This window comes from Panthera leo, chromosome A3 (assembly GCF_018350215.1).
Source record: "Panthera leo isolate Ple1 chromosome A3, P.leo_Ple1_pat1.1, whole genome shotgun sequence".
NCBI classification, from domain to species: domain Eukaryota; kingdom Metazoa; phylum Chordata; class Mammalia; order Carnivora; family Felidae; genus Panthera; species Panthera leo.
This window is the reverse complement of record NC_056681.1, coordinates 34,376,497-34,403,292: the sequence shown is the minus strand read 5'-3', so window position 1 is coordinate 34,403,292 and position 26,796 is coordinate 34,376,497. Positions and strand designations below refer to the sequence as shown.

At 39.0% G+C, this 26,796-nt stretch overlaps 1 protein-coding gene across 1 annotated transcript in view; it reads right to left on the bottom strand.

The window, feature by feature from the left end:
- Window positions 1-26,796, bottom strand: part of PLCB1 (phospholipase C beta 1) — a 697,918-nt gene that overhangs the window by 213,241 nt on the left and 457,881 nt on the right. Inside the window, exons 5-7 of the mRNA XM_042931600.1 lie at window positions 3,817-3,896; window positions 1,685-1,738; window positions 478-553 (exon numbers count right to left, since the gene is read on the bottom strand). Coding sequence (XP_042787534.1) covers window positions 478-553; window positions 1,685-1,738; window positions 3,817-3,896 — 210 coding nt within the window. The remainder of the gene's footprint in view (window positions 1-477; window positions 554-1,684; window positions 1,739-3,816; window positions 3,897-26,796) is intronic.

Below are 26,796 nucleotides of genomic sequence, written 5' to 3'. Positions count from 1 at the left end.
GCAGAGAATGTAAATATATTTATTTATAAACATGTACTCTCATGTTAATTTCTTATTAACCTACAAGTCTTAAAACTAGACATTTTAAATGGTTAGAATAAGATGGATCGATATTTTAAATATCTTCCTAACCACAATCTATACTGATTAGCTAACGTCTCAATGGACATCAACAAAGGACTTGTTAATATGAGAAGTTTAAATTCTTAACAATAATACTTTTTGGCCCATATCTTTTTATATTAGATGTTTCTAAAAAATGACTATTTACAAAGAACAAAGATCTTTGTAGATAAAATATTGGGTTTATGGGAATGAAAGAAAATATAATTACAGTGGCCCCATATATTGTAAATATTAATATTAAGTCCTAAGGACTTCTTAAAAAATGTTTGGGTAATATGAGGGCAAGCTATATTTCAGTATGATTATTACAGCTGTTTAATACTACTAATTCCAGAAAAGCAACATGCTCACCCTTGAAGATGGAAGACTACAAGCCTCTAAAGCAGTTTCAACTCGCTTCCGGTCTGCTGAGAACAAGCGGTATATGCTGTGAAGTGAAGTCACAACACATGAGATATGGACCACACACTTACCGATGACACCCATTAGAAATATCCCATTGAATCAAACCTCCTCATCATTCATCTTTAAAGAATTAAAATATATCCATTGCTTCATGCATCTGCGTATATGTTCTAAAAAAGATCTATGTATGTGCTTTTCAAAATCACAACATCTAATTTAAAATCAACCTTTTGAGGCAAAGGTGATGACCCAATGAAAAACCATGGCACTAAGTAGCCTCTAATATTAAGTACTTAAATAAATCCTTGATAACTCTTTCTCTTTTGCTGCTACCTATTGCTCTAAAGGTGTAGGTTATTAATATTATTAGTAGATAATGAATTACTCTTAATAATAATAATAATAATAATAATAATAATAATAATTTCACATTGTTATGAATAAGAGCCTACCAGTAAGTCAAAGGTTAAAGACTAAGGACGTATTTCCTTTGGTCAGTAATTTGGTTTTAAAAAATAAAATTTATGTACATCAGCTATACTTCAATAAAAGAGAGGTCAATTTATTAACAAAATAATATTTAAGTACTGCATTAAAACTAGATTTTATTCAATAATTTGAATTTATGGGTTCTATTTAAACATGACAAAATCTAGCATCCAGAGCCCACTGGTCCCACAAGGAATATGGTAGAGGTGAGCTGTCATTGTCTCCTCTAGATAAGTTTTACTCTAGTTCTTCCCACTCCTGGCCTGCATCATCATGTAAGTTCCCTGCCTGGTTTCTGTTGACATTTGAGTTTGCAGCTCCTCCTTCAAGGCTAGCGTCATCTTGGTAGAAAGAGGCATTGGAGTTGCCCAATTTCTATTCCTAGAATAGATCTGAATCTCAGATGGCCTTTTGGGTTTAGCAGTAAGGTTTCCCACCCTTTCTACCCACTTCCTGCTTTGTTGTTTCTTGAAAATGATGCCACAGGAAAATCCCTATGAGGAAACTAGCTGCATTGACATGAACATGGAGCATGAGGGAGAACAAGGTTACCATGCATTTTCAGGCTCCCATTGGGCCAGTGGATAAACGAAACAGAGCCATGGCATGGAGTCAAATCTTTGAGAAAAGCACATGAACACTGGGAAGGGCCCCCGAAGCTTACTTTTTGAGAGGAATGCGCCCTTCTGGAGTGACTTGCAGCTTAAGCTTCGTATAGCTGTTGGAGAAGCAGAAAAACAAGTGTTTAATCTTTAAAATGCTTTCTATTAAGGAATAAAATACATAGAAAAGGGCTGATGCCTATGTACAGTTTATTGAATCTTACAAACTGTTTAGGTCTCTGCAATCAGTACCCAGATCAAGAACTAGAACGTGATCACCTTAGCAACATCCCAGAAGCTCCTCTAGTGCCCCCCTCCAGAGCCCAGTCCCCAAAATGGAACCATTATTGTGACTTTAAACAACATAGATTTCATTTTAGCCTGTTTTGCACTTTATATAAATGGAATAACATTCTTTTGTGTCTGGCTTCTCATATTTTTTTAAAATTTTTTTTAACGTTTATTTATTTTTGAGACAGAGAGAGACAGAGCATGAACAGGGGAGGGGCAGAGAGAGAGGGAGACACAGAATCTGAAATGGGCTCCAGGCTCTGAGCTGTCAGCACAGAGCCCGACGCGGGGCTCGAACCCACAGACCATGAGATCATGACCTGAGCTGAAGTCGGATGCTTAACCGACTGAGCCACCCAGGCGCCCCTGGCTTCTCATATTTTTGAGATCCATCCTTATTTTTTGCTTATAGTTGTAGATCATTCACTCTCATTGTTGCAAAGTATTCCATTGTGTCAATACAACTACTGTATTTATCTCTTCAACTGCTTATGGACATATGGATAGAGAGAGAGCAACAGAAATTTTGACTGCTGCTCATGGGTGTGTGGATTGGGATTACCACTTTAGGAAACTGCACATGCTATGACCCATCAATCCCATATCTAGATATATATGCAACAGAAATGGTTATAACATGTTCATCAAAAGGCATGTTCTAGAATGCCCATAGCAGCTATTCATAGGAATAAACTTGTTTGAAAGGGATATCCGAAATAGATAATGATTAGCCAATTATATGTTTTACTAGCTATATATATATATATATATATATATATATATATATATCATGCTATGTTTCAGATACAATGTCTTCTTTATCTGTGTCCTCTTCCACTAACTCTACCTGGCACATGAGATGTTCTAGAAGGTTCTCATAGATGAAGGGCGATAAACTCAAAGACAGTAAAAAGAGAGAAGAAAGGCAGCGGGTAGGGAGAGGCATTAGAAAGGTCATCAAGGTGACAAACTAGAGAGGAGATGATCACATGAAAAAGCATTTAAGTAATGACCTGTGCAGTATTAACAGTAAAAGCAATTCATAGAAGAGTAAGAAAGAAATGTAGGCTGGAGTCTTAGGTCTGGAATGGTGGGTATGTCTTACAGAAGAACAGGAAAAAGAGAAAGTTAATAAGTAAACAGAGGACCACCTAGTAATGTTTCTGCTTGTGGTTTTGATTTCAAGGCTTTCCAACCCCCTGGACATCCATAGCCTCCAAAGTGAACACAACAAATTTTCCTTGCTGCTCATCTGGCAAAAATCATTATTTTCCTTGGTCAAATTATTTTTAGAAAGACTGTGTAATTCCAGGGTGATTGAGTAATCTTGTTTTGCTTGTCTTTCCTCCTCCTTTTCATTCTGTGCCTTCCTCTGCACCTTTTCTCTTTCTCCTTTCTTACTAACACTTTCTGGGATCTGTGGGCAGGAATCAGGACATCAGTTTATGACTTAAGTAGGCAGGGAAGTTATTATAGAATCTATCAGAGATCTAAGACTCTAGAGAAACGAGTACTGTATGTTGTTCTTTTCCTTCTTCAGATAAATAATTGATACGACACAGGCATATGTATGTAGAAGCAGAGGACCCTCTGAAATTAATAATTTTTGGTTCTGAGCACACCTGCCAGGATTTGGACGTGTCTCCTTATTGTGTGTCAAAGGCATTGACATTCAGGAGAGCTCAGCCTAACACGGATGTGCAGCTTGGAGGAAAGAGCAATCTTTCTTGGAAGTTTACCAATTCTAAACACTGGAGGTATCAGTTCTCTAACAAATCCCAAAGGGAAGTTTATGTTTATCAATGTAAGAAGCCAGTGCAGCATAAACAAAAAACTCACAAAGGAGAAAGGAAACTGACTCAGAAGAAGCAACACCCTTAGCAATAAAATTAGGGCTACTTACGCTTTTTCCAGAAATGCGTCTCTGGACATGTTTTGGGCCAGCAGGTTTGTTGCCAAACTGAAAACCTCATTTGTCCATTCCTGAAAGATGTAAATCACACTTGCATTAGCTTGCATACTGTACAGCCTCTAGACACATGTTTTTAGCTAGGCTACCAGGAAGACAAATTAGTTCAATCTGTATGCCTTAGGGACTTTTTCCTTTTCTTTTTTCTTTTCTTTTCTTTCCTTTACTTGTCTTCTCTCTCTCTTTCTTTCTTTTTTATAAAAATGACATAATTAAATTTAAATCCCTGAGTAACTGCTCCTTTTGAAGGAAATGTTTTTATCACATAAACAAAATTTTGTCTGCTTTTAAAAATCCTTACTGATAGAAAACTGGTATGTTGCCTTTCAGTAACCAAGTACTTTTTACTAGTTTCCTAGCATTGTAAAGAGAGAAAGAGTTACCGAAGAGTTTAAGATAGAGTCAAATATATTTTCAAAGCACCTGCAAATGTAATCTTCCTACTTTGCTACTTAAGCCAAAGCAGCTATACCAGGGAACTTTAAAATGTTATAGTTCTACAAGTTCTTAAAATCAGTTGCAGTCACAAAGTCATACTGTATACCATACTCTGTCTCCCCAGCAATTCTAGCAGCCTCTCACAACTCCCCTAATCGAATCCCTACCTCACACTGCTCACCAGTGTTCTCACTTGGCTTCCAAGAAAACAGAAAAGAGTAAATCTACAAAAAAAGTTGGAAGTTCCATTCTGGGTGATAATTTTGAACACAGAATTAACATTGTGCCTCCACTCTACCCCCCCCCCCCCCCAATTCTTTAAGAGAAGAGGACATGAGAGCTAAGAAACCATGTTTTTTTAGTTCAACAGCTTTTCCATCTAGTTTATTTCTACTTTGTTTTGTTGGTCTTCCGTATTTTGCCTTCTGACTTAAGGTATTGATAATATACCATCATGTAATACAGTAACATTTTAGATAGGACTTGGGGTATAGAGTGGTGAAGAAGGAAGAAGGAAGAAGGAATTCTAAGTAAAAAGAAAACTGTCTGGGAGAAGAATCAGAGGTAAGACTTAGAGAGAATGGTGAGTAGTCTCATAGGAATTGCAAAAAATAAGGGTAGTTGCAGTGAAAAAAAGGAAAGTTGGGGCAGAGTATGGAGAGCATTTAATGTCTGTTGAGGTATCCAGAGAGAATCTAGCAAGAAATTCCATAGCACTGAAGGCCTTTTTTAGGGTGAGAGAGGAGGAGAGCTGAGGCTGGATTGTGCGTTAGGGGGATTATCTCTTTCTTGGCCATGTGGAGAATGGAGTTGAGGCTGAGAAACCAAAAAGAAGGAACTCAGCTAGGAAGCTATCCCAGTTTAGGAGGTAATTTTGGAAGCCTTGAACTCTATACACTACTGGTGGAAGACTTGGAAGATGTGACCCAGAGTAACTGTGAGGGAAGCAAAATAGCTGACCACGAAACTTCATGTATAAGCAAATAAGCACTGGAATAACTCTTTAATAGCTTTAAAATAAATTTCCTCAAATTTGATCATTTTAAACTAAGAGTAATTACCTACTGGCCCTGGTTTTTACAATATGCTTCTTGTATAATATTTTCTGAGCTAAGGTCAGACTTTAGACATTTCTACCTCCATGGCAACTTTACGCATCAGTGAAAGTATCTGTAATTGAGGTCAATGTACCGTATCATATGTTTACTGGGGGCCAATTCCATACCAGAAATAGGTACAGTGAAGGCATTATGAAGAATTGGGGAAACTTAACTGGGTCTGACCTTTTAGGTTGAAAGATAAGATCTCTATTATAGCCAGCCCAATAGAAATACAACATCAGCTATGTATGTAATTTAAATTTTTCTATTTGCCACATTAATAAAGTTAGAAACAAACAGGTGAAGCTAATTTTAAATAAATATTTTTAATGTTTATTTATTTTTGAGAGAGAGAGACAGAGTGGGAATAGGGAAGGAGCAGACAGAGAGGGAGACACAAAATCCGAAGTAGGCTCCAGGCTCTGAGCTGTCAGCACAAAGCCCAGTGTGGGGCTTGAACCCATGACTGTGAGATCATGATCTGAGCCAAAGTTGAATGCTTAATTGAGCCACCCAGGCACCTCAAGCTAATTTTAGTAGTATATTTTATTTTAACTAATATTTCAAAAATATTAATCACGTAATCAACATAAAATGTAGCTATTTTATATTCTTTTTTAAAAAAAGTGTTTATTTCTTTATTTTGAGAGAGACAGAGAAAGTGTGAGCAATGGAGGGGCAGAGAGAGAGGGAGAAGGAGAATCCCAAGCAGGCTCCAAGCTCAGTGTGGACCCTGACATGGGGTTTGATCTTATGACATTGAGATCATGACCTGAGCTGAAATCAAGAGTCAGATGCTTAACTGACTGAGCTTCCCAGGTGCCCCTTGCACTCTTTTTGTGTACTTAGTCTTTGAAGTGAGGTATTGGTTTTACACTGATAGCCCATCTCAATTTACATTGACAACCTTCCAAGTATTCACTAGCCACAGGTAGTGGGTGGCTGTGGCTGTGGCTGTGGCTGTGGCCTTTGGTCAGTGCCCATCTTCTAGATGCTTAGCTTTTTACAATGGGTCTTTTATAAAGCCAGCCAAAGGACAGCATCATCACCACCCTCACTACACAGCCACGGTTAGCTAATTCAGAAAGTAAAGCACAATTTATTTTCATCACATTGTCAGAATGTGAACATCTAAATTTCTACGTGTGGAATTCCTAGAATTCATTGGCTTCCTGCAGCTCTTTGAGATATTCAAAAAATCTGACCCAGGCTAGACCAAAGATTCAGGGACTAAAGCAGTGACCAAGGGAACTTTAGAAATATCCCAACTCTTGCCTGGGTACTGGTTTCTGTCTCTATCATCCTGAGCTAAAACAGCACGTATCTTACTTTGGATTCCCCGGAAGCAGACCCTGAGCCAAGGATTGACGAGGAATGGGTTTATTATAAAGCGTTCCATGGCAAATTTATAGTGGACTGAGCAGGACTGAGAAGGTAAGAAGGTAGAAGGGTGTGACACCAAACAAACTCAGGCACATGGGAACTTTGGCCTTCTTCATCCTGATGTAGACCACACATCAAAGTTGAGTTTTGATGAAGAGCATAGAGCTGGAATGTGGCAGTCCCTGTGCCTGTTACTCTTGGTTAAGGGCTGCTGGAAGTGATGGAAATCCCCAGGTACTTCTGCTTTTCTTGATAGTACACAAAGGGGATTCCAGCATTCAGAAGGAACAGCCAACAGAGGCAAGGGTGCTGGCTGCTGGAAGTGAAAGCCATCAAGGTATTGTGTGTGAAGATGGAAAAGGATTGGAAAGGATATGGGCAGAGCACTGCTAGAGTCGGCTATGGCAGGATAACATATTTCAGAACTTTTGGGTACCAGAAGTAGCTACATTGTGTAGAGGATGTGCAACCAATGCCTTGAGGGAATTGATTCCCATATGTTCATTGCTTCTGAAACTTGCATGTACATAGAAATCTCTGAGGGTCTTGCTGGAATGCAGATGCTAATTCAGGAAGTCTGGGTAGGAGACAGAGAATGCACATCCCAAGTGAAGTCTATACTGATCCATGCTATGGGTAGCAAGGTTCTAGAGTAGACTTGCAGCACTGAGGGAAAGTTTGGTAGAAATGAAGGACTTTAAGCTCCACACCAGATCTTCAGACTCAGAATCCACATATTTTTCGAGAAAGCCTTGTATTTTTTAGGCATACTGATGTTTGTTTGAGCATACTGCTAGGCCAGGAAGAGTATTTTGAGTAGTAATGTGTGCCAGGACCTGGTTTAGGAAACATTATTCTAATCTTTGTCTACTTGCTCCCCAAGCAAATAAAGAAATTATTTTGGTTATTTGTTTTAGAATAACCAAAGAGATGTCACAGCTGCGCTAAGAACAGCCTGCCTAAAAAGACATGGCCAGAGTCGCTGAAAGCAGCCTTGGCTCTTCCTGAGATACGGCATATGCTTTGCTGCAGGATAGACTGATCCCACCCTGGCAGTGTTCTCATAAATTTCAACACTGGGCCCTGGTGAGTTTGGCACTGGAAGGACAGTTTCTAATTTTAATCTGGAGGGTTTGTTTTTCCACTTTCATAGACAAGGTTCTGATGATTGCCACTAAGCTTGGCCCAACTTCTGCTGTTTCAACCCTGAAGCTTCTTAAATGATGTTTTCTGTCCTATGATCAATCTTTTCCCATGAAGGGGACAACAGAGACCTGAACTAGATAGAGATCTGAACTAGTTGATCTGAAGGTCAACTTCCATGGAATTTCATCTGGAGTTTAAATGCAACTGTTTGTGTCTTAACATATGCAAGACTGTTTCTGAAATTCCCTCACCATCCCCCCCTCCGCACCCCACCCCTGCCAGAGGTTCTGGTGCACTTACTGTAAGCGCCAGTCTTGACACCATTATGGATACAAAGTTTCCCTACCGGGTCACAAAGTTAAGGCACGTGCATTTCTAAAGGCATTTCAGTTCTGCCATTCTTGGCACAGGATTTAGGTGTTTGCTTAATGCTGCCAACAATTGTTTCACAATTGTCCATTACTCTTAAAAGTACTGTTTGAGTGTTTACTATGCACTGACCTAGGTCCCTTGCAATAATACTGTCATTAGTTCTCACAACAATTCTCTAGGAGGTAGGTACTGTTACTAGCCTCATTTTACAGAGGAGGATTCAAAGTTACAAAGCACTTGTGAATTACATTCTCAGGGCTAATAAAAGTCACAGTTTGGGATTAGATCACTAGTTTCTTGGGCTCCAAACCCTGTACTCTCAGATATTGTGCTCTCTGTCATTTTGTTCTAGAAAATTTTAAGGTGGCTGATACAGTTAAACAAGATGAAAAAGACAAGTAAATCCACTTAAATGTATTCCATATAAAACAGTGACTCAGCATTTACCAGGGGCTAGTCTAGGCATTTGGCAAATAATTAGCTCACTGAATCCTCACAAGCACTGTAGGAGATAAATTCTGTTACTACCACCCCATTTGTATAAATGAGAAAGCTAAGGTGATCAATAATTGGCATAAGGTCACACAGCTCATTATAGGCACCCCTGAGATTTGAACCCAGGACATTTGGCCCTGGAATCTGTATACCTTACTGCTGTACTATGATGATGAAGCAACCTATGGAGTTTATGAAGTAAACGCCTTATCGACATGCTATAATGATGAAATTAGAGGAGAAATGATAAGATGGAGACAGGGGTGAGCCCAGTCACAGAGTACAGGTCTAAAGTCTTGGAATTTTGATAGAAGTGGGTCACAAATTCTACTCGCACTTGCTTTAACCAATGTAAGGAGAGATCCAATCACAAATGCTCGACCCTTGCCCTAGATGCAAATGCCACTCATGAAGCAATTCAACCATAATGACTAGTTCTGAGAACAGAGAGAAATTTCTCCCTTTGGCATTCACACTCAACTTCTTGGCCTAACTTTTGCTGCAAGGGATATACAGGCAAAGACAGAGTGTTCTGGAAGAAATAGAATTCTTGGAGATGTTTCTCCTCCCAAGGTTCTGAGTTATGCTATCTTTAAAACTTTAATGTATTTGTTCTAATCTTCTTTTTCAGTATTATGTATTTTTCTTACACATAAAAATACAGAGAATAGTTTAAGTAACACAGATCAAAATGTAACAAATGTTAACACTGTGCCATATTTACTTCAGTACTTTTTGAAAAATATATCCTTAAAATTTTGCAGTACAGATTAATTCCACGCTGTGCTTCTCTCTAGTTTCATTCTTCTCCCTTTCTCCAGGACCAGATTCTATATTGATATCTGGATGTCAATACCACACCTATTTTCATGGGGGATAAATTAGGATTCAGCAAACTGAGGACTGAGGGCTAAAGCCAGCCTGTCACCTGGTTTTGTAAATAAAGTTTTATTGGAATACAGCCATGCTTGTGCATATACTTATTGTCAATGGCTGTTTTCAGGCTACAATAGCAGAATTCAGTAGTTGTAAGAGAGTTTGAAAAGGGCAAATTATTTACTATCTGGCCCTATACAAAAAATAGTTTGCTGGTCCCTGGTATGGACCCTTGTATATTTAAAATATTACATAAATCATATCATACTTTATGCATCTTTGGCCAGGGACTATTTGCAACCAATATTATATCTTTAAATGTATCCTTGCTTCTGCATGTGGGTCTAGTTACTAATTTTACCTACGATACTATTCCACTATAAGGATGTATAATTTATTAATCCGTTTTTTTATTGATGAACATTTACAGTTTTTTCCTTCAGAAAGTCTTGTTTGTACAAACCTATTTCTTATTGCTTTAAGCCACATCTGGGAGATTCTCTATCAATACAGAATATTGAATATATTCAATATCATGAATTCCTAGAATCCATGGATCTTCATCAGTACCAGATGCTGATACTTGCTCACCAAAATGATAAGGACACAATGTTCCCATTGGCAGTGTAGGGGAGCTTGCATTTTACCAAATGCTCAAAAACACCTGCTATTATTAGGCTTTCAGAAAATGTTCACAAATCTGATGGATGCAATGTGGAATCTTGCATGGTCTTAATAAACACCCCTGATTTACCAGGATAGTGGAGGATCATTTTATATGTGTTGGGGCTGTTCTACTTTTTCGTTTCTGCAAATTTCCTGTTAACATTCTTGTTTTTAAAGTTTATTTATTTATTTTGAGGGAGAGAATCCCAAGGAAGCTCAGCGCTGTAGTGCAAAGCCTGATGTGGGGCTCAGTCTCATGAACCATGAGATCCTGACCTGAGCTGAAATCAAAAGTTGGATACAACAGACTGAGCCACCCAAGTGCCCCCCTGTTAACATTCTTAACCCATCTTTCTTTTAGAGTATTTGTGTTCATTGTCTTTAAAAAGGGGAGAGATTTGTTTGTGGTTTGAGCTCAAGCACAGGCCAGTGGTCACTATCAGCCCTATTGAGAGAAACAAAGTGCCACACAGTGACTGCGTGTTGTAAATGGCACTCAGGGCATCATGGCATGCAAGGCATCCACCCAGGCCATGGCTGTGACCTGATACCAAGCAGCTGGAGTCACACAGAAAAGGCAGACTGTAACCTTCGCCCTCTGAAACATGTCTTCATGCAGTGAGTTCTTTGGGAAAGAAAAATATTCTAAAAGGAATACTGAATACACATAAAAGTTATGAGTCAATGGTTACCCTAATAAAGTAAAAGTACTGACAAATGATAATAATCTAAAAGCAAGTACTTCCAAAGGGCCTCATTCGGATGCCTCAATCTCTCCATCTATTGTATTTAATCAAGTTTTAAAAGGTTTCTGGAATAAATAATACTTTACATAAGATATATTTTATTTGTGAGATATATGAAGGTCCTAACAATTTTAAATAGCTGTCCACCTAGTTTTCATTTTTTGGCAACCCCCCTACTGCCATCACTGATAACAGTATCATTCCCATTACCTCTGTTCAGAGGCAGATAACGGTTTGGGATTTAAGTAAGAAGGGACATTGTGCAGCTCATTCAGAGTTGCATTGCCTGGCTGAGCACATTTCTCTCACTTACTGGCATGCATCAGAATTCATATCACTGAGCATTTGTCTTAATGGTACAGTAAAGAATCTTTTCACGGCAAAAGATGGTCTATGGGTTACAAAGGCTTTCATTAAAAGCAAAAAGGGGGGCGCCTGGGTGGCTCAGTTGGTTAAGCGTCCGACTTCAGCTCAGGTCATGATCTTGTGATCCATGAGTTCGAGCCCCGCATCAGGCTCTGGGCTGATGGCTGTGTCTCCCTCCCTCTCTGCCCCTCCCCCGTTCATGCTCTGTCTCTGTCTCAAAAATAAATAAACGTTAAAAAAAATAAAAAAAATAAAAGCAAAAAGGACTATTGGAGAAGTCACTGCATTAAATGATAGTATATCGAACATTTAGAATTTTGGTAAAATTTCTGGTACAGTTTCTCTTTCTTTAGGTGGCAGTGACAGTCTTATATCTTATAGTCAAAGTGTTCATCTTATCCTCAGCGAGAAATGGTTGTCAAATAAAATATAGTTATCAAAAGAAGACAAAAGACAGGGAGCATATTAGGACCCAGTATTATCACTATTGGGACGCTAGAAAATTATATTACTCAAATGATGTAATATTAAGGAAAGATGCATAATTACTTTCAAAAGACTATGTGATTCAAACAACTTTATGCTGCAATTGACAAAAGCTCAAGTCAAGCTAGCCTAGGAAATAAGAGAATTTATCAAGGACACTGGGGATTTCCTGCAATTGAAGGAAAAATTGTGCAAACTGCAGCAAAAAAAAAAAGATACATATAAGACATCAGGAACCTGGGGCCTAAAAGCCAAGGAGATCGTCTTTATTGCTTTTCCATTGCTCTCTACTCCTGGTGGCATTATTTTTTCTACTGATATTATTTTTGTTCCCATGGGCACCAACTGCATCAAAAGTTGTGGCACATGGTACCTCCCACCACCAGAGATAGTCTGACGACCTCACTGTCAGTATGAAAAATCCTGACAAATGTCTCTGACTGGTCTACCTCTAGAACAGTCTAGTCAGGTAAGAATCTAGTAGTATCCATGAGGCCAAATTGTTGGAACTGGGGGAGAAGCAGTGAGCAGAGAATGGAAGAGAATAAGAACAATACATATATCCATTCATTGGAGTACTGTGGAAAAGCAGGTGGAAGAAAAGGATATGTGTCGTTTACAACTTGGATCTCATAGTTCTGCATCCCATTCTTTTTTTTTTAATGTTTATTTATTTTTGCAAGAGACAGAGACAGAATGCCAGTGGGTTAGGGGCAGAGAGAGAGGGAGACACAGAATCCGAAGCAGGCTCCAGGGTCTGAGCTGTCAGCACAGAGCCCCACGCAGGGCTCGAACCTACAAGCTGCGAGATCATGACCTGAGCCGAAGTCAGACGCTCAACAGACTGAGCCATCCAGGTGCCCCAGCGTCCCATTCTTTTTATAAAATAGGCAATAAACCCACACTTTTGACTTGGGTTGACTTCATGAATGAATGAAATGTGTCAAGGAAAGAGAATGACATCCATGCTTTATAATTAATGCCTTTTAAAATTAATTTTTATGTCTTTTTCTTTGTTATGAGTATTCAATCACTATTCCTGGCTACAGCATTTGGGTAATTACTTCATATATTTCTTAATGTAACTTGAATGATGCTATAATAGGTTGTAAGAACTCAGAGTACTGTGTGCAACATTGAGCTCAGGAGGCTCCCCAGTTAGTAAAGTAGAGAAGCTTTAGTGTTAGGGCTTAGGGCATCTACATCGACTTCATAGACATGCTTTATGTTTTGCTTTACGCTTTGGGCTCTATTCCGAAGAATTGTTTCCCAAGTATCTTTCTCCAGATAAGTGAAACACTGCTGTAGTACATGGGTACCCTGATGACCTAAGGAAGAGTTCACACGATTGAAAGTGCAATGCTCAAGATGTAAATATGCAAGTATGTGCATTTTGAGAGGTAACAGGCATAGTATGTCCCTAGTCTTCTTCCAACACCTGTTTGACATTCCCCCACCCAATGGTAAAAGCTTAATGTGGTGAAATCAAGTTAAAATGAATGTTAAGAGAGTTCTTCTAAGGGAAAAAGAATAAAGCCTCTCAAAAGAACAGCATCTGTGGCACAGTGTGAAAGAAAAGAGAAAGATACTTGGTTTGGCGACGTTCTCCCAATGATAGGTTTTTCAGCTATACCATTGTGAATCTCAGGTGTATGTTGAGCCTCAGCTAAGGGACATTCTCCTCCCCCTCCAGCTAGTTTACTGAGTCATTGCTCTTTTGTACAATAAAGAAAATGTTGACTGAGTACCCTGATATGACACCCCTAAAGCTTCCTTTACATGGCTTTCATGTCTACCCACCACATTCTGGAAATGGTTCTTTCCAAAAGCCTCATGGCACTATGACGAAAACACTTGCTATTATTTCTTTAAGCCTAGCAGTATTGACGCTAATCGTTACTTTGGTTTGAACCCGCTGGAGTGCTGTGTACTACAGACAGCAAGTGGGTGTAAGCAGGGTCTGTAATTATAATTGATACCATTGTTTATTTGTTAAAAAATAATTCCATTTGAGGAGATCAAGTGAAAAAAAATTTAAAGAAAAAGACAATCCAGCTGATTTTTTTGGTAAGATGTATATCAAGCGGAATAAAAGGAACAATCATAATTTCTTGGGAGTAAAGTAGTGTTGCTTTCTCCATTAAGTGAAATCTCACAAAATTAAAACTGCATTCCTTGAAATTTGATTAGTAAGCTACACACAGATACTTCCTTGTTAAATTATAACAACCTATGGAATTTTGCTAAAATATAATTTTCTCATTTGGAAATCAATTTGTTTCAAATACTGTAATTATACCTCCCCATCTTTAATTTTTTTGTTTTTCTTGAGAGAGACAGAGACAGAGTGTGAGCTGGGGAGGGGGAGAGAGAGAGGGAGACACAGAATCCAAAGCAGGCCCCAGGCTCTGAGCTGTCAGCGCAGAGTCTGAGGTGTGGCTCGAACCCACAAACCGTGAGATGATGACCTGAGCTGAAGTTGGCTGCTTAACTGACTGAGCCACCCAGGAGCCCCTATATCTCGCTCGTCTTTATTTTAAATCTTTTATAAGCTGGATTTTTTCCCCTTTAAATGCAGGGGTATTTGGCTCTCGGTAAGGACTCTATCTGTCAGCCCTTCCTATACTGGGAAAACTACTCTTTGCATGTGGTTCCAGTTGCCTGATCTTTGGTCATTTTCTTACTGCTTTGGAAGGGTGAATCTTGAATACAACTTGTGTTTGTCTACTAATTTAACATTAAAATACTGTTATTAGTTTATGTAATCATTCTTACTGACTCTCTTATTATTGATGCTTCTGCTAGTTTATTTAAATATAAATTTTATTGGATTTTAGACCCCACTCTGCTACTCTCTAGCTGTGGGACCCACTGCTCAGTACCACCTAAGATCTATTTTCTCCTTCTGTCCTCACTGAAACCTGACATTATTTAGGCCAGCAATATATAATAACTGAAAAATCTGTAACTCCAGTGGCAAGGGTGGCAATGTGACACAGGAAACCACATGTTAGCAGAAGTCTGGGAAAATGTGGTTTCTGCTGTAGAGGCTCGTTTCTTTTTGCTGTTGGGAACACACATGTAATGGCTGGAGCCGCAGAGGCATCTTGTCTATGAGGAAATGGCCATGGGAATCACAGGGTCCAGAAAACCTACCTTTAGTCTTCTTGTTGCATGAGCGGAAAAACAAAACAAAACAAAAAAAAAAAACAAAAAAACCCACCCAAACCAAACAAGACAGTAATAAATGAAAAATCCTTAATTTATCTAAGCTTCCATTTGGTTTGCTTTTCTATTATTCAAGGTCAAATGTAACCCCTGCCTGATAGAATCATCTTGGACAAGTTTGTTTGTTTTCTGTTTTGTTTTGTTTTTGTTTTTGTTTTTTACCTGTCTAATATCCATTTGCCTTATAAAAAGGAGGAAATCATAGGTTTTATTTCATAGGCTCTTGTGACAATTAAGGGACATAATGTATATTAAATGTTTAGACCAGTGACAGCCCCAACACATGCCTAGTAAATGGTACTAATCTAAAAATTTATTATTTATTTGGGCACCTGGGTGGCTCAGTTGGTTAAACGTCCGACTTTGGCTCAGGTTATGATCTCATGGTTCGTAAGTTCGAGCCCTGCCTCAAGCTCTGTGCTGACAGCTCAGAGCCTGAGCCTGCTTCAGTATATGTGCTGCTGAAGCGAGCACAGCCTGAGCCTGCTTCAGACTCTGCACCTCCCTCTCTCTCCTTGCCTCTCCCCTGCTCATGCTCTGTCTCTCTCTCAAAAATAAACATTAAAAAAATAAAAAAAAAATTATTTATCAAATAAGCACATACATTGGTTTAAAAAAAAAAGTGTCCAGAGGGGCTATAACAAAAAGCAATGATTGCTTGTGATACTCTTACCCTAGTTTTGCTTCTTGACAGCTATTTTCATTTCTACTCTTAAATTTCTGGGAGTTAATTCCATATTTCCAAATGATCTATTTGTACTGCTTTCTCTTGATTGACTGATTTTAGAATTGAACTATCAATATCCAACTCTGATCTGTTGTCCTGTCTCTCTTCTTCCTTCCTCCTGATAGAATTCTGTTATCACTATCTTTTCTCCTGGTCACCTCTACAACCTTAGCAACATGATTAAACCGTTTCTTAATCCACCAGTTAAAGACAGCATCACGTGGCTTCTAAGAAGAGAACATTTACCTGCTAATACTTTTACCTTCAACTTCTGTTAGCTTAAATTTGCTTGTAAAATGATCAAAGGTGAAATGTTTTTATCTTGCTTACTGTTCATAATTGACTTCAATTATTTGCATATAAATTGATTCTAAAAGTCTAAAACCGATAAAATAAAAATTTACATGATTACAAAAATGCAAATATAATTTTCTGCAGGGTCACGTATTAGACTCTGATTATCTTTCTTGTTATATTCCCATCACCATGAACTACATGGCTTTCAAAAGACAAGTCTCTTTAGCAAATGGTGCTGGGAAAATGAGACGGCAACATGCAGAAGAACAAAACTGCACCACTTTCTTACACCATACACAAAAATAAATTTGAAATGGATCAAAGGACTAAATGTGAGACAAGAAATCATCATAATGCTAGAGGAGAACACAGGCAGAAACCTCTTTGACCTCGGCCACAGCAACTTCTTACTAGACACATTGCCAGAGGCAAGTGAAACAAAAGCAAAATGAACTACTCGGACCTCATCAAGATAAAAAGCTTCTGCACAGTGAAGGAAACAATCAATAAAACTAAAAGGTAGCCTATGGAATGGAGAAAATATTTGCAAACAACATATGTGATAAAGGGTTAGTATCCAAAATCTAAAAAGAACTTATCAAACTCAACACCCAAAAAACAAATAATCCAGTTAAGAAATGGGCAGAAGACAGAGACACTTTTCCAAAGATGACATCCAGATGGCAAACAGACACATGAAAAGACACTCAACATCAGTCATCAGCAGGGAAATACAGATCAAAAGGGAACAATCTCATTACCAAAATAGCATACATCCTTTTTGGACTGCTCCTTCAGTTGTTGAAAATTCTGCATGCTTTTAGCAGCGCTTATATTTGTATAATACTTTTCTTATACATTTCTCTCTCCTTTTACCTTTATTTTCTTTGAGGGAGAAGAAACTTAAGCTGTTTTCATTTATCTAATATTTTCCAGCTTCCTACTCATATTGCCTAAACCTAGTCCATTCCTATGTGTGCTATTTAATCTTCAAGACAGTATCTGTTCTTAGCTCTCATGTATTTTTTTGCACTGTCTTTCATATTTTCCTCTCTTCTGTTTTCTCCTTCTCTCTTGCACTCTTCAGATTGATTGCACCTGTATCTCTTATCTTTTCTCTCTCTTCCTGTGTGTGTGTTTTAGTAATCTCTACACATAACATGGGGTTCGAACACATGACCTCGAGGTCCAGAGTTTCATGCTCTTCCCACTAAGCCATCCAGAAGCCCCTTTTCTTTTCTCTCTGAAGGCTGTTGTTTTGTCTTTCATGTTTCCTTGTCTGTTTTCTGCCTTCACTGTGGTTTTTGCTTGGGTCCACACTCTGGGAGATTTCCTTCATTTCTTCTCACTACAGTTGTGTAGAACTTTGACTTTTATTCCATTATCTTATCTTTAGATTTCAAAAAAAAAAAAGATTTTATTTTTGTTTCCTATTTTTCATAACATCTTGTTATCTTATGAATATAATATATTCAAAATTCTCTCTGAGGATGGTATCTATTTTAATTTTTTAGTTTAATTATTTGTTTCTTGAATTACCCCTGTATCTTCTGTCATCATTTCTTATTTTGTTCTTCTTGGCCTCCTTCATCATTCAATAATGTAGGCTTTCTCAGTAGCGTGTGGACATTTTGTTGCTACTTCACATTATAGGGGAACAACAGAGGGGACAACTGGGAGCTCTAAGTATGTGAGATTTTCCAACTTGTAGACTTCTCCTTCAGGTGAGCACATGGGTGCCAGCCACTATGGTGTGGTATCCACAAGAGTTTTACTCTGGATGCTTGACTCCAAAGCTGGCTACAATGATGTTTTTCTTTCTTTCTTTCTTTCTTTCTTTCTTTCTTTCTTTCTTTCTTTCTTGTTAATGTTTATTTATTTTTGAGAAAGAGAGTGAGAGACAGAGCATGAGTGGGGGAGAGGCAGAAAGAGAGGGAGACACAGAATCTGAAACAGGCTTCAGGCTCTGAGCTGTCAGCACAGAGCCTGACGTGGGGCTCAAACTCCTGAACTGAGAGATCATAACCTGCGCTGAAACTGGATGCTCAACTGACTCAGGCACTCAGGCGCCCTCTGATTCTTTTCTAATAATTTGTTCACTTCCACAAGAAAACAAGTTCTCAGCTTTTTTGGTCTGGGAAGTAATTGGTTATCAATTATTCTATATGCAGAGCAAGAGGAGGAGGTGGAGGGGCTGACAGTTTTGTCCATATTCCTTTAATTCCTCAGCCTTTCCACCCCTAAGTCTTGCTCCGTGTTCTGCTGGGCTGGTAGTTCTCAAGTTTGGGGGCATGTCTCCACTGCTTCTGAGCGGGGGTCAGTGACCGCATTGGCTACAGTTCTCTATGGAACCTAGACCGTGCAGAATTCTCTCCACTCTGTTTCATAGACACTCTCCTCACAATCTTCCCTGCAGACTTACTGAAAAATGTCATCTTGTAGTGCCGTATCTCATTCTCTTCATCACTGCATACTTATGTTCCTTTACCATAATTTTCACAGTATCTCAGGAGAGGTAGCACGTCACACCTGTGCTTATTCTGCTGTTTTGGACTAATAACCATTTTGTATTTTATGTCCAAAATTTTTTATTTTCACTCCCTAATTAGCTCTCCAGCTCAATTAATGCAATTCCAGAGAACCTGACATCATCTTTTGTTCCCTCTTTCTCTCATGCCATGCGTCCAATCCATTAGTGCATATATATATATACATATATATATATATATATATATATATGTATATATATATATATAGCTTTACACTCAGAGTATATCCAGAACCCAGCCATTTCTCACCATTCTACCCCAAGCACTCTGTTCTCCTTGTTTCTGCTTCTGCACCCCTACTATGGCTTTTCAACAGAGCAGCCAGGACAATCCTGTGAAAATATATTACACCAAATTAATCCCTTGCTCAAAATAATGCAATAGCTAACTGTGTCACTGGAAGTAAAGCCATATTCTTACAGTGGCCACCCACCACTATTTGGGTCACCTATCACCCCCTCCCCCAACCTCTCTGACTCATCTCTCGGTGCTCTCCTTCTTCCTCATCCCATGCCGAGTACACACCTGTCTCAGAGTCTGCTGTCCTCCATGAGAATTACTTGACCCACTCCATCATCTTCAATTTTCTTCAGAAGTCATCACCTCAGGGTGACCTTATCTGGCCTATTTATATAAAATTGAAACATGCTCTCCCCCCTACTTCCGGCATTTTCTATTCCCCTTCCCTACTTTATTTGTCTCAGCATCTGGCACCGTCTTATTGTGTTTATCATCCACCTACCCCTACCTTTATGGAGGCTTCATGAAGACAATCATTTTTGTCTATTTAGCTTATCCCTGGCACTCAATATCTTGCCTGGTACACAGTAGGCAATTAGGTATCAGTCGAATGAATGAATGAATGAATGACTATTATCATATAGCCATTCGGGAAATCATTGACAAAATATTAAAAAAATTATTCTCAGGGACGGCTTGTTCATTGAGAAAATTTAATGCATTAGCAACATAAAAATGACAGGTGATATTAAGGCAGTAGATGACGCAGATCAACCTGCCACTCTTATAGGATGCCAGGTGTTTTCCCCCAGTAATTAAACAAGGAAGCCAAATTTTTTTAGAGCTCTTCTCCCTTCCAAAAATATTATGGTTTTGTTTGTCTGTTTGTCTTAATCGCTGTGCCTGCTTCAAGGCAATCCACACAAATAGACAATCGGGATTTTACTCAGCTTCAAGGCTTAGAAGATGGAGGCATAGGAACAAGGGGGAAGCAGCTAACTTCTGTGTTATGGGGCGTTCGGAAGGAAAGGGGAGGCATTGCTGCCTAAGCAGTTTTCTGCCTTTCTTTTCTGGGGTAAAGTGGGTTTGTGCTAACAGCAGCTCATACTCTGAAATCACAAGCATTTCTGTGTCTTAGGGTATATATCTTCCCTTCAGTTTGGCATTCATTCCTTTACGTGGATCCTGTGAATGCTGCCCGGTTCAAAAGAAGCTCTTGCTTAAGGAATGCAGAAAAGACACCCAGAAGATGGAGGGCAGAGCACTTTCCTCCACAATCACAAAAATAGCAATTGCTGGTTCTTATCTACGTGTAAGGAAGAGATTAATGTCCAAAATGCTTGTTCCCCCCTCTTTTTATTATGAATGTCTCTCTGTTGACTTTTGAACTTTTAAACTTTTGTACAGTCATTCCACATGGGTGACTTTTTCAACAATTTGAAAGTTTAAGCTGTGCATCTTTCATACTCCTCTAAAACAAAAATGTAGCATGTGGACTGAGTCTCATTTGCCAACAAAAGACATCACGACTACAAAATCGCAAGACTAATAGTGCAGTATATTGACTTGGTAAGGCCTTGGCCCTTACTTAGAGTTGGGTAGGGGAATATCTGAAGATAACAACATAGGCTTTTTGGCTAGCATGAAGAGGTCAGGAAGAACAATGAATGAAGATCTCATAAAATGCATCAATCCAGAAGGCTAACTTTTTACATTTGTAAACGACTATCTTTTTGGCATATATACTCTACCCCCAAGGACGTCTTGCAAAATGTTCTATTATGTGTCAAAATACACTGCTAAAAACAATACATCGTACCTCATTCTATTTTTCTTAATCATTTTTGTTTGAAGAAAATCAGACCTATACCCATTGCTCACTCAACATAAATTGGTCCCAAGTTCAAAAAGGAAATGGGATAAATGACACATTTTGTACAAAGTATATTAGTGTTTGAAAATTCTTTTCTCAATGTATATGTTCCAGAATAAAAAGAATATATATAAGAAACTCATGTCTCTTGAGGCCAGTTTTAAATACACTGTTAATCTGGAGGAAGGTCTAAGAGAATTCCCAGTTTTTGATGAATCAGGTTCTACATCAGAAACAGCTAGTGGTGGTGCTGGCAGGTCCCTTCACTGGATCTTCCTTCTCTTCTCTTTCCCAATTTCATTTTGTAGACTATAATTTCTTTTTCTTTAAAAAAAAAAGGCCCCTTCTCTGTGGCTCCTTTTCTCATTCTCTTCACCTAAAAGGCCTCAACTATTTGGTCATTCAAAGCCATCAGGATTTGGCCATTCAAAGCCATTGTTGGGGGGGGGGGGGCGGTGATAGGGACAATGACTCTCTGAGTAGGAACAAAGCTGAATTTGGGAAAGATGAATAGGATAAAAGCCATTGTGGTTAGTGTCATCCCTTTCTCCTACTGAGAACGTTGGCAAACCATGGAGACAGATCCATGCTGGGAAGAAGGGGCCTGCAGCAACTAGCTAGTGAGTGGGTCTCAATTTCTTCAGCTCTAACAAATGAGAAGATCAGAGTACAAGACGTTCAAAGCCTCCATGGCTTAATAATTTTCATGATCTATCAGTTTTTTTCAAGGGCTCAAATTCCCCTTCTTCCCTTTCTCTCTCTCCCTCTTCCTTTCTTTTTTCCCCAAACACTCACATATTGAAAACCTACTACACACTAAGCTAGATCTTGGGAACACAGAAGTGACTAAGCTGTTGTTTCTGACTTTAAGTAGCTCACAAATCCAAGGTAGGGTGTCAGAGACACTAACAGATAATTACAGTGTGATAAATGATGGAGAAAATATGCATGGGGTTCACCAAAGAGCAGAGAAGGAAACTCCATTATTCATGGAAATCATGAGATGGAGGGGGAGATGGATGAGCTGTATTTAAGCTGAATCCCCAAGGAGGCTTCAAAGTTCTCCTGGTGGACAAACTGGAGAAGGGAAGTCTAGCAAGACACACGATTCTGCAAGCACCAAACTTAAAATTATAAAGGTAGAAAGAATCACAAGTAGTTAGGAACTACTGGAGCAGAATTGTGCAAGGGTCCAAGAGGTGAGTTACCAGCACATGAGAGGAGGGGCTATGTTTGTTTTGTCACTAATCTATCCCCAGTGTCCACTGAAGTGCTTGCTACATGCTAGGCCTTCATTAAATATTTGTTCACTAAGTGAATGAATGAATGAATGAATGAAATAATCAGGAAATTTATTTTTTTTAGGTAACAGGCAATGCAAAAGATTTCAAGGAGTGCCTGGGTGGCTCAGTTGGTTAAGCAACTGACTGTTGATTTGGGCTCAGGTTATGATCTCACGGTTTGTGAAACTGAGCCCTGCATCGTGCTCTGTGTTGATGGTGTAGAGCCTGCTTGGGATTCTCTCTCTCCCTCTCTCTCTCTGCCCCTCCCCAACACACTCTCTCTCCCTCCATCTCTCAAAACAAATAAATAAACTTAAAAAAAAAAAAAGAAAAAGATTTCAGGCATGATCAAGTTTAGAGTTTTTTAAAAAGATCATTCTTATGCAGGGGGGCATGTATATAGTTGGAGAGCAAATAGAGGGTTCAAGGAAAGTAGGTAGAAGGTGCCTACAGAAGAGAAGGGTCAAGAATTTGAACAACATAGCAGGGGGAAGAGGGAGACAAGGCAGAGATGTGAGAGCTAGTTAGGAAATTTGGAGAGCCTGCAAGTTATTTGGATGGTAGGCAAGCATCTGGTGTGGATGAAGGTAGGAAAATTTCTAGGGAAACCCAGGTCATATCCTCAAAATGAGTGAACTAGATTCTCTATGACATTCATAGCTGCAGAGGTTCCCTGAAAAATCTAAAATAACAGCCATTCAAGGCTGATGTTCAGTTACAGAGCATATTTTTGGAAAGCTCATTATTCTGTAATTTCAAAATGCAATCATTTAACATACAGGCATCCTCGATTAAACATTTTTTTCATATGTGAATTAGTGTTTAAAATACCAATGGGCACAACCAGTTTGGTAAAGTGCCATTATCTATCAAAGCTGAACATATGAAGATTTGTGATCAGCAATACCTATCTCACAGACAGGCAAGTTTGTAACAACACTATTTGTAATAGCCTTAAGCTGGAAACTGAATGTCCATCAACTGTAGACTAGATTATGGTATACTATAATTATGGTATACTATTTAGGAAAGAGAATGAACTAAGCTATAACCATATGTAAAAATTATAGTAGGATATCATATATCTAATTTGAATAATAGAAGTCAGACCAGAAAGAAGACATGTTTCCAGATTCCATTTAAAGATTTTAAAGATAGGTAAAACTCATCTGTAAAGTTGGAGGTCAAAATAGGGGTGTGTTAGTACAATAGACACCGGGGTGTTCATGATGCCATTTCTTGATATGGGTGTGATTTACCTGGGCGTGTTCTCTTTTCAAAAATCTTTCAAGGGGTGCCTGGGTGGCTCAGTTGGTTAAGCGACTGACTGCAGCTCAGGTCATGTTCTCATGGTTCGTGAGTTCGAGCCCCACGTTGGGCTCTGTGCAGACAGCTCAGAGCCTGAAGCCTGCTTCAGATTCTGTGCCTCCCTCTCTCTCTGACCCTCCTCCCCGCTCACACTCTGTCTCTCCCTCTCAAAAATAAATAAATATTTAAAAATATTTTAAAAAATCTTTCAAGTTATACAGTTATAATTGGTGCTGTTTTCTGTGTATATTATATTTCAATCAAAAGTTAAAAAAAACAATGGGTGCCTGGGTGGTTCAGTTAGTTAAGCGTCTCACTCTTGACTTCGGCTTAGGTCATGATCTCACGGTTCATGGGTTCGAGCCCTGTGTCAGGCTCTGTGCTGACAATGCAGAGCCTGCTTGGTTCTATCTCCCTCTCTCTGTCTCTCCCCTGCCTATGAGCACACGCGCCCTCCCTCTCCCTCTCTCGAAATGAATAAACAAACTTAAAAAAAAGTTTAAAAAACAATTTGGCTGAGTTCCTGCTAATAGCATGGCTAACCAAGAAAAACAAATTTGTTTATTTTGTTTTTCCTATTTATAAATGCTTAAGAGAATTTAGTGTGTGCAGAATTAAGGATTGAAAGCAAAGGCATCTGCCAATCCTTGCGCAGAGAAATGAACACAGAATTTCCCCTGCACAGCTCTGCCATTAGCCATCTCATTCTTTTTTTTTAATGTTTATTTATTTTGAGAAAGAGAGAGACAGAGTGTGAGTGGGTGAAGTGTAGAGGGAGAGGGAGTCATAGAATCTGAAGCTAGCTCCAGGCTCCAAGCTGTCAGCACAGAGCCCCACGCGCGGCTCATACTCACAGACCATGAGATCATGACCTGAGCCAAAGTCGGACGCTCAACTGACTGAGCCACCCAGGCACCCCAGCCATCTCATTCTTATAACCCACTGAATCCTTACTGTTTGCACCCACTGCATCTTAACACACTGGAGCAATGCCTGGGTTGGAATTTGCCAAACTAGGTAGTGGTTCAACAATATGTCCACCGAGGGGGCTTATCAGAGTGTCCAACTATTTAGGACTGAATATCAGAGCCTGGATCTCCAATCCTGTTTCTCAGGGTGATACATTATGTCACTGATGTATTGCACTGGACAAAGACTGGAGATAAGACTTGGGGAGGTAATGGAGGGTGTGAGCTTCCAGGGACACAGCCATGGAAAGGGACCAGAACCCAGAGGGAAGACGTGGTGTCTTTGCACACTGGGATTCCTCTTCACTAATCATGAATCAGATTTCACTCCTTGTTGAGTTTCTCTCAATGAAGAGTCATCTCCCAACAGTTACACACTGAATAACTGAGACCTGAAGGTAAACACTAGCATATGGGAATCCTGTGAACCCCAGCTGTTGGCTTAGAGCAATTTGTTTTACTACCTTCAGAATGCTGTTTAGACCGTAGGACTGCAGGAGGTAGTATACACAACTAGAAGTCTCTTCCTGTGTAGCCCTCACCTCAAAGAAAAACAGAAGGGCTAGAATTGGGCAGGTAGAAAACAATTATTTCGTCTTCAAGCTACTTGACCAGTGGAAGAATTTTCATTGATCCGATAAATTGGTTAGTATGCTCAAAACGTTATTTTGGGGGCTGATATAAACAATCTGTCTTTCACAGTTCATGTTAACCTTACCAGTTAGATCTTCAAAGAAATGCACTAAATGGTACTGAAAAAAGCTTGAGAGTTCAGATCATCTTTACTTCCAGATGCTGACATCTGTGTCCTTTGTCACTGAGAAAGTAAAGGCAATCAGAAAATGTCTTCAATTCTCTCCACAGCATGTACCCTTTACTAGCATCCTAACCAATATGCTCTACTTTTTCTTCTCTTATTGATTAAATGTCCTTGCTCCTGTCTAAGCCTAGCCACTCTATTTCTGAACTAGGACAGGGTTAGCACACTTTTTAAATAAAGAACCAGGTAGTAAATATTTAAGACTTTGTGGTCTGTATGGTCTATGTCATAACTACTCAAATTTGTCTCGCAAAAGCAGCCATAGACAATATGTGAACAAATGGAGGTTGCAGTGTTCCAATAAAACTTTATATAAACAGGTGGTAGACCAGACATGCCCCCAGGGTTTAGTTTAGTGAGATCTGCACTAGATCCTACTGCTTTCTACTCAAGGACTTGCTCCAGCAATTCTCCTTATCTCCTAAATTGGCACCTTGTTTTCTCTCTATGGGACCATTCCAATTAGCATATATGTACATTGTTACTTCTCCCATCTGAAAAATCATCTCTGGACCTCACTTCTCATTTCTCTGCTGTCTTTCACATCAAAACTTCTCAAAAGAGCTTTTGGCTTCTTTTTTTCTCTTTACCAATATTCCCCAGAGCCCACTTCAATAGGCTTTTGACTACACCACTCCACCAAAGTTACTCTAATCAAGGACATGAATGACCTCCATGTCACTAAATGTAATGGTCATTTCTTGGTCTTCATCTTGGGCAGCATTTGACCTTGTTGTTGATACTTTATTCTCCCTGAAACATTTTCTTCCCCTGGCTTCTGACAACACACACCACCTTATTGCCTTCTCACTGGCTACTCCTTCTCAGCTTCTTTTTCTGATTCTTTCTTAGCACAGTTTCTTCATGTTGGAGTATCAATGACTCAGGCTTTGGGCATCCTCTCTATCTATAGTCACTTCCTGGCTGATCTCATCCAATCTCATTAAATATTATCTATAACTTGATGACTTCCAAATTGATGTATTAGATTTGGCACTTAACTCCAGGCTTGTATATCCAACTCAACATATCCACTTGGGTGTCTAATAATTATCTAAATCTGAACATAATCAAAACTGAACCCTTGCTATATACCCCCAAATGTATGCTCTACTTTAAATTTTCCCTATGACATAAGTGGTTATTTCCATCCTTCCTGTTTCTTGGGCCAAAACTCTAACGTCATCCTTGATTCTTCTTTTCTTACATGCAACATACAATTTATAAGCTTATGTTCTCAATTTTTCTCCATATATATATATATATATATACATACATACAGACTTCCTATATATATATATATATATATATATATATATATACCCCTTCTCATCTTTTACATAGCTCTACTTTAGTCTAAGTCACCAACAACTCACTGCAAATATTTTAGTAGTTTCTTCACTGGTCTTCCCTGCTTCCATTATAGCCTTTCCCCATATGGTCCATTATTGACTAAAAGGTTAAGTCAGGTCACGTTCATCCTCTGCTCAAAACCCTCCAATGGCTTCCATCTTCCTCACAATAAAAACTAAAGTCGTTCAGAAGCC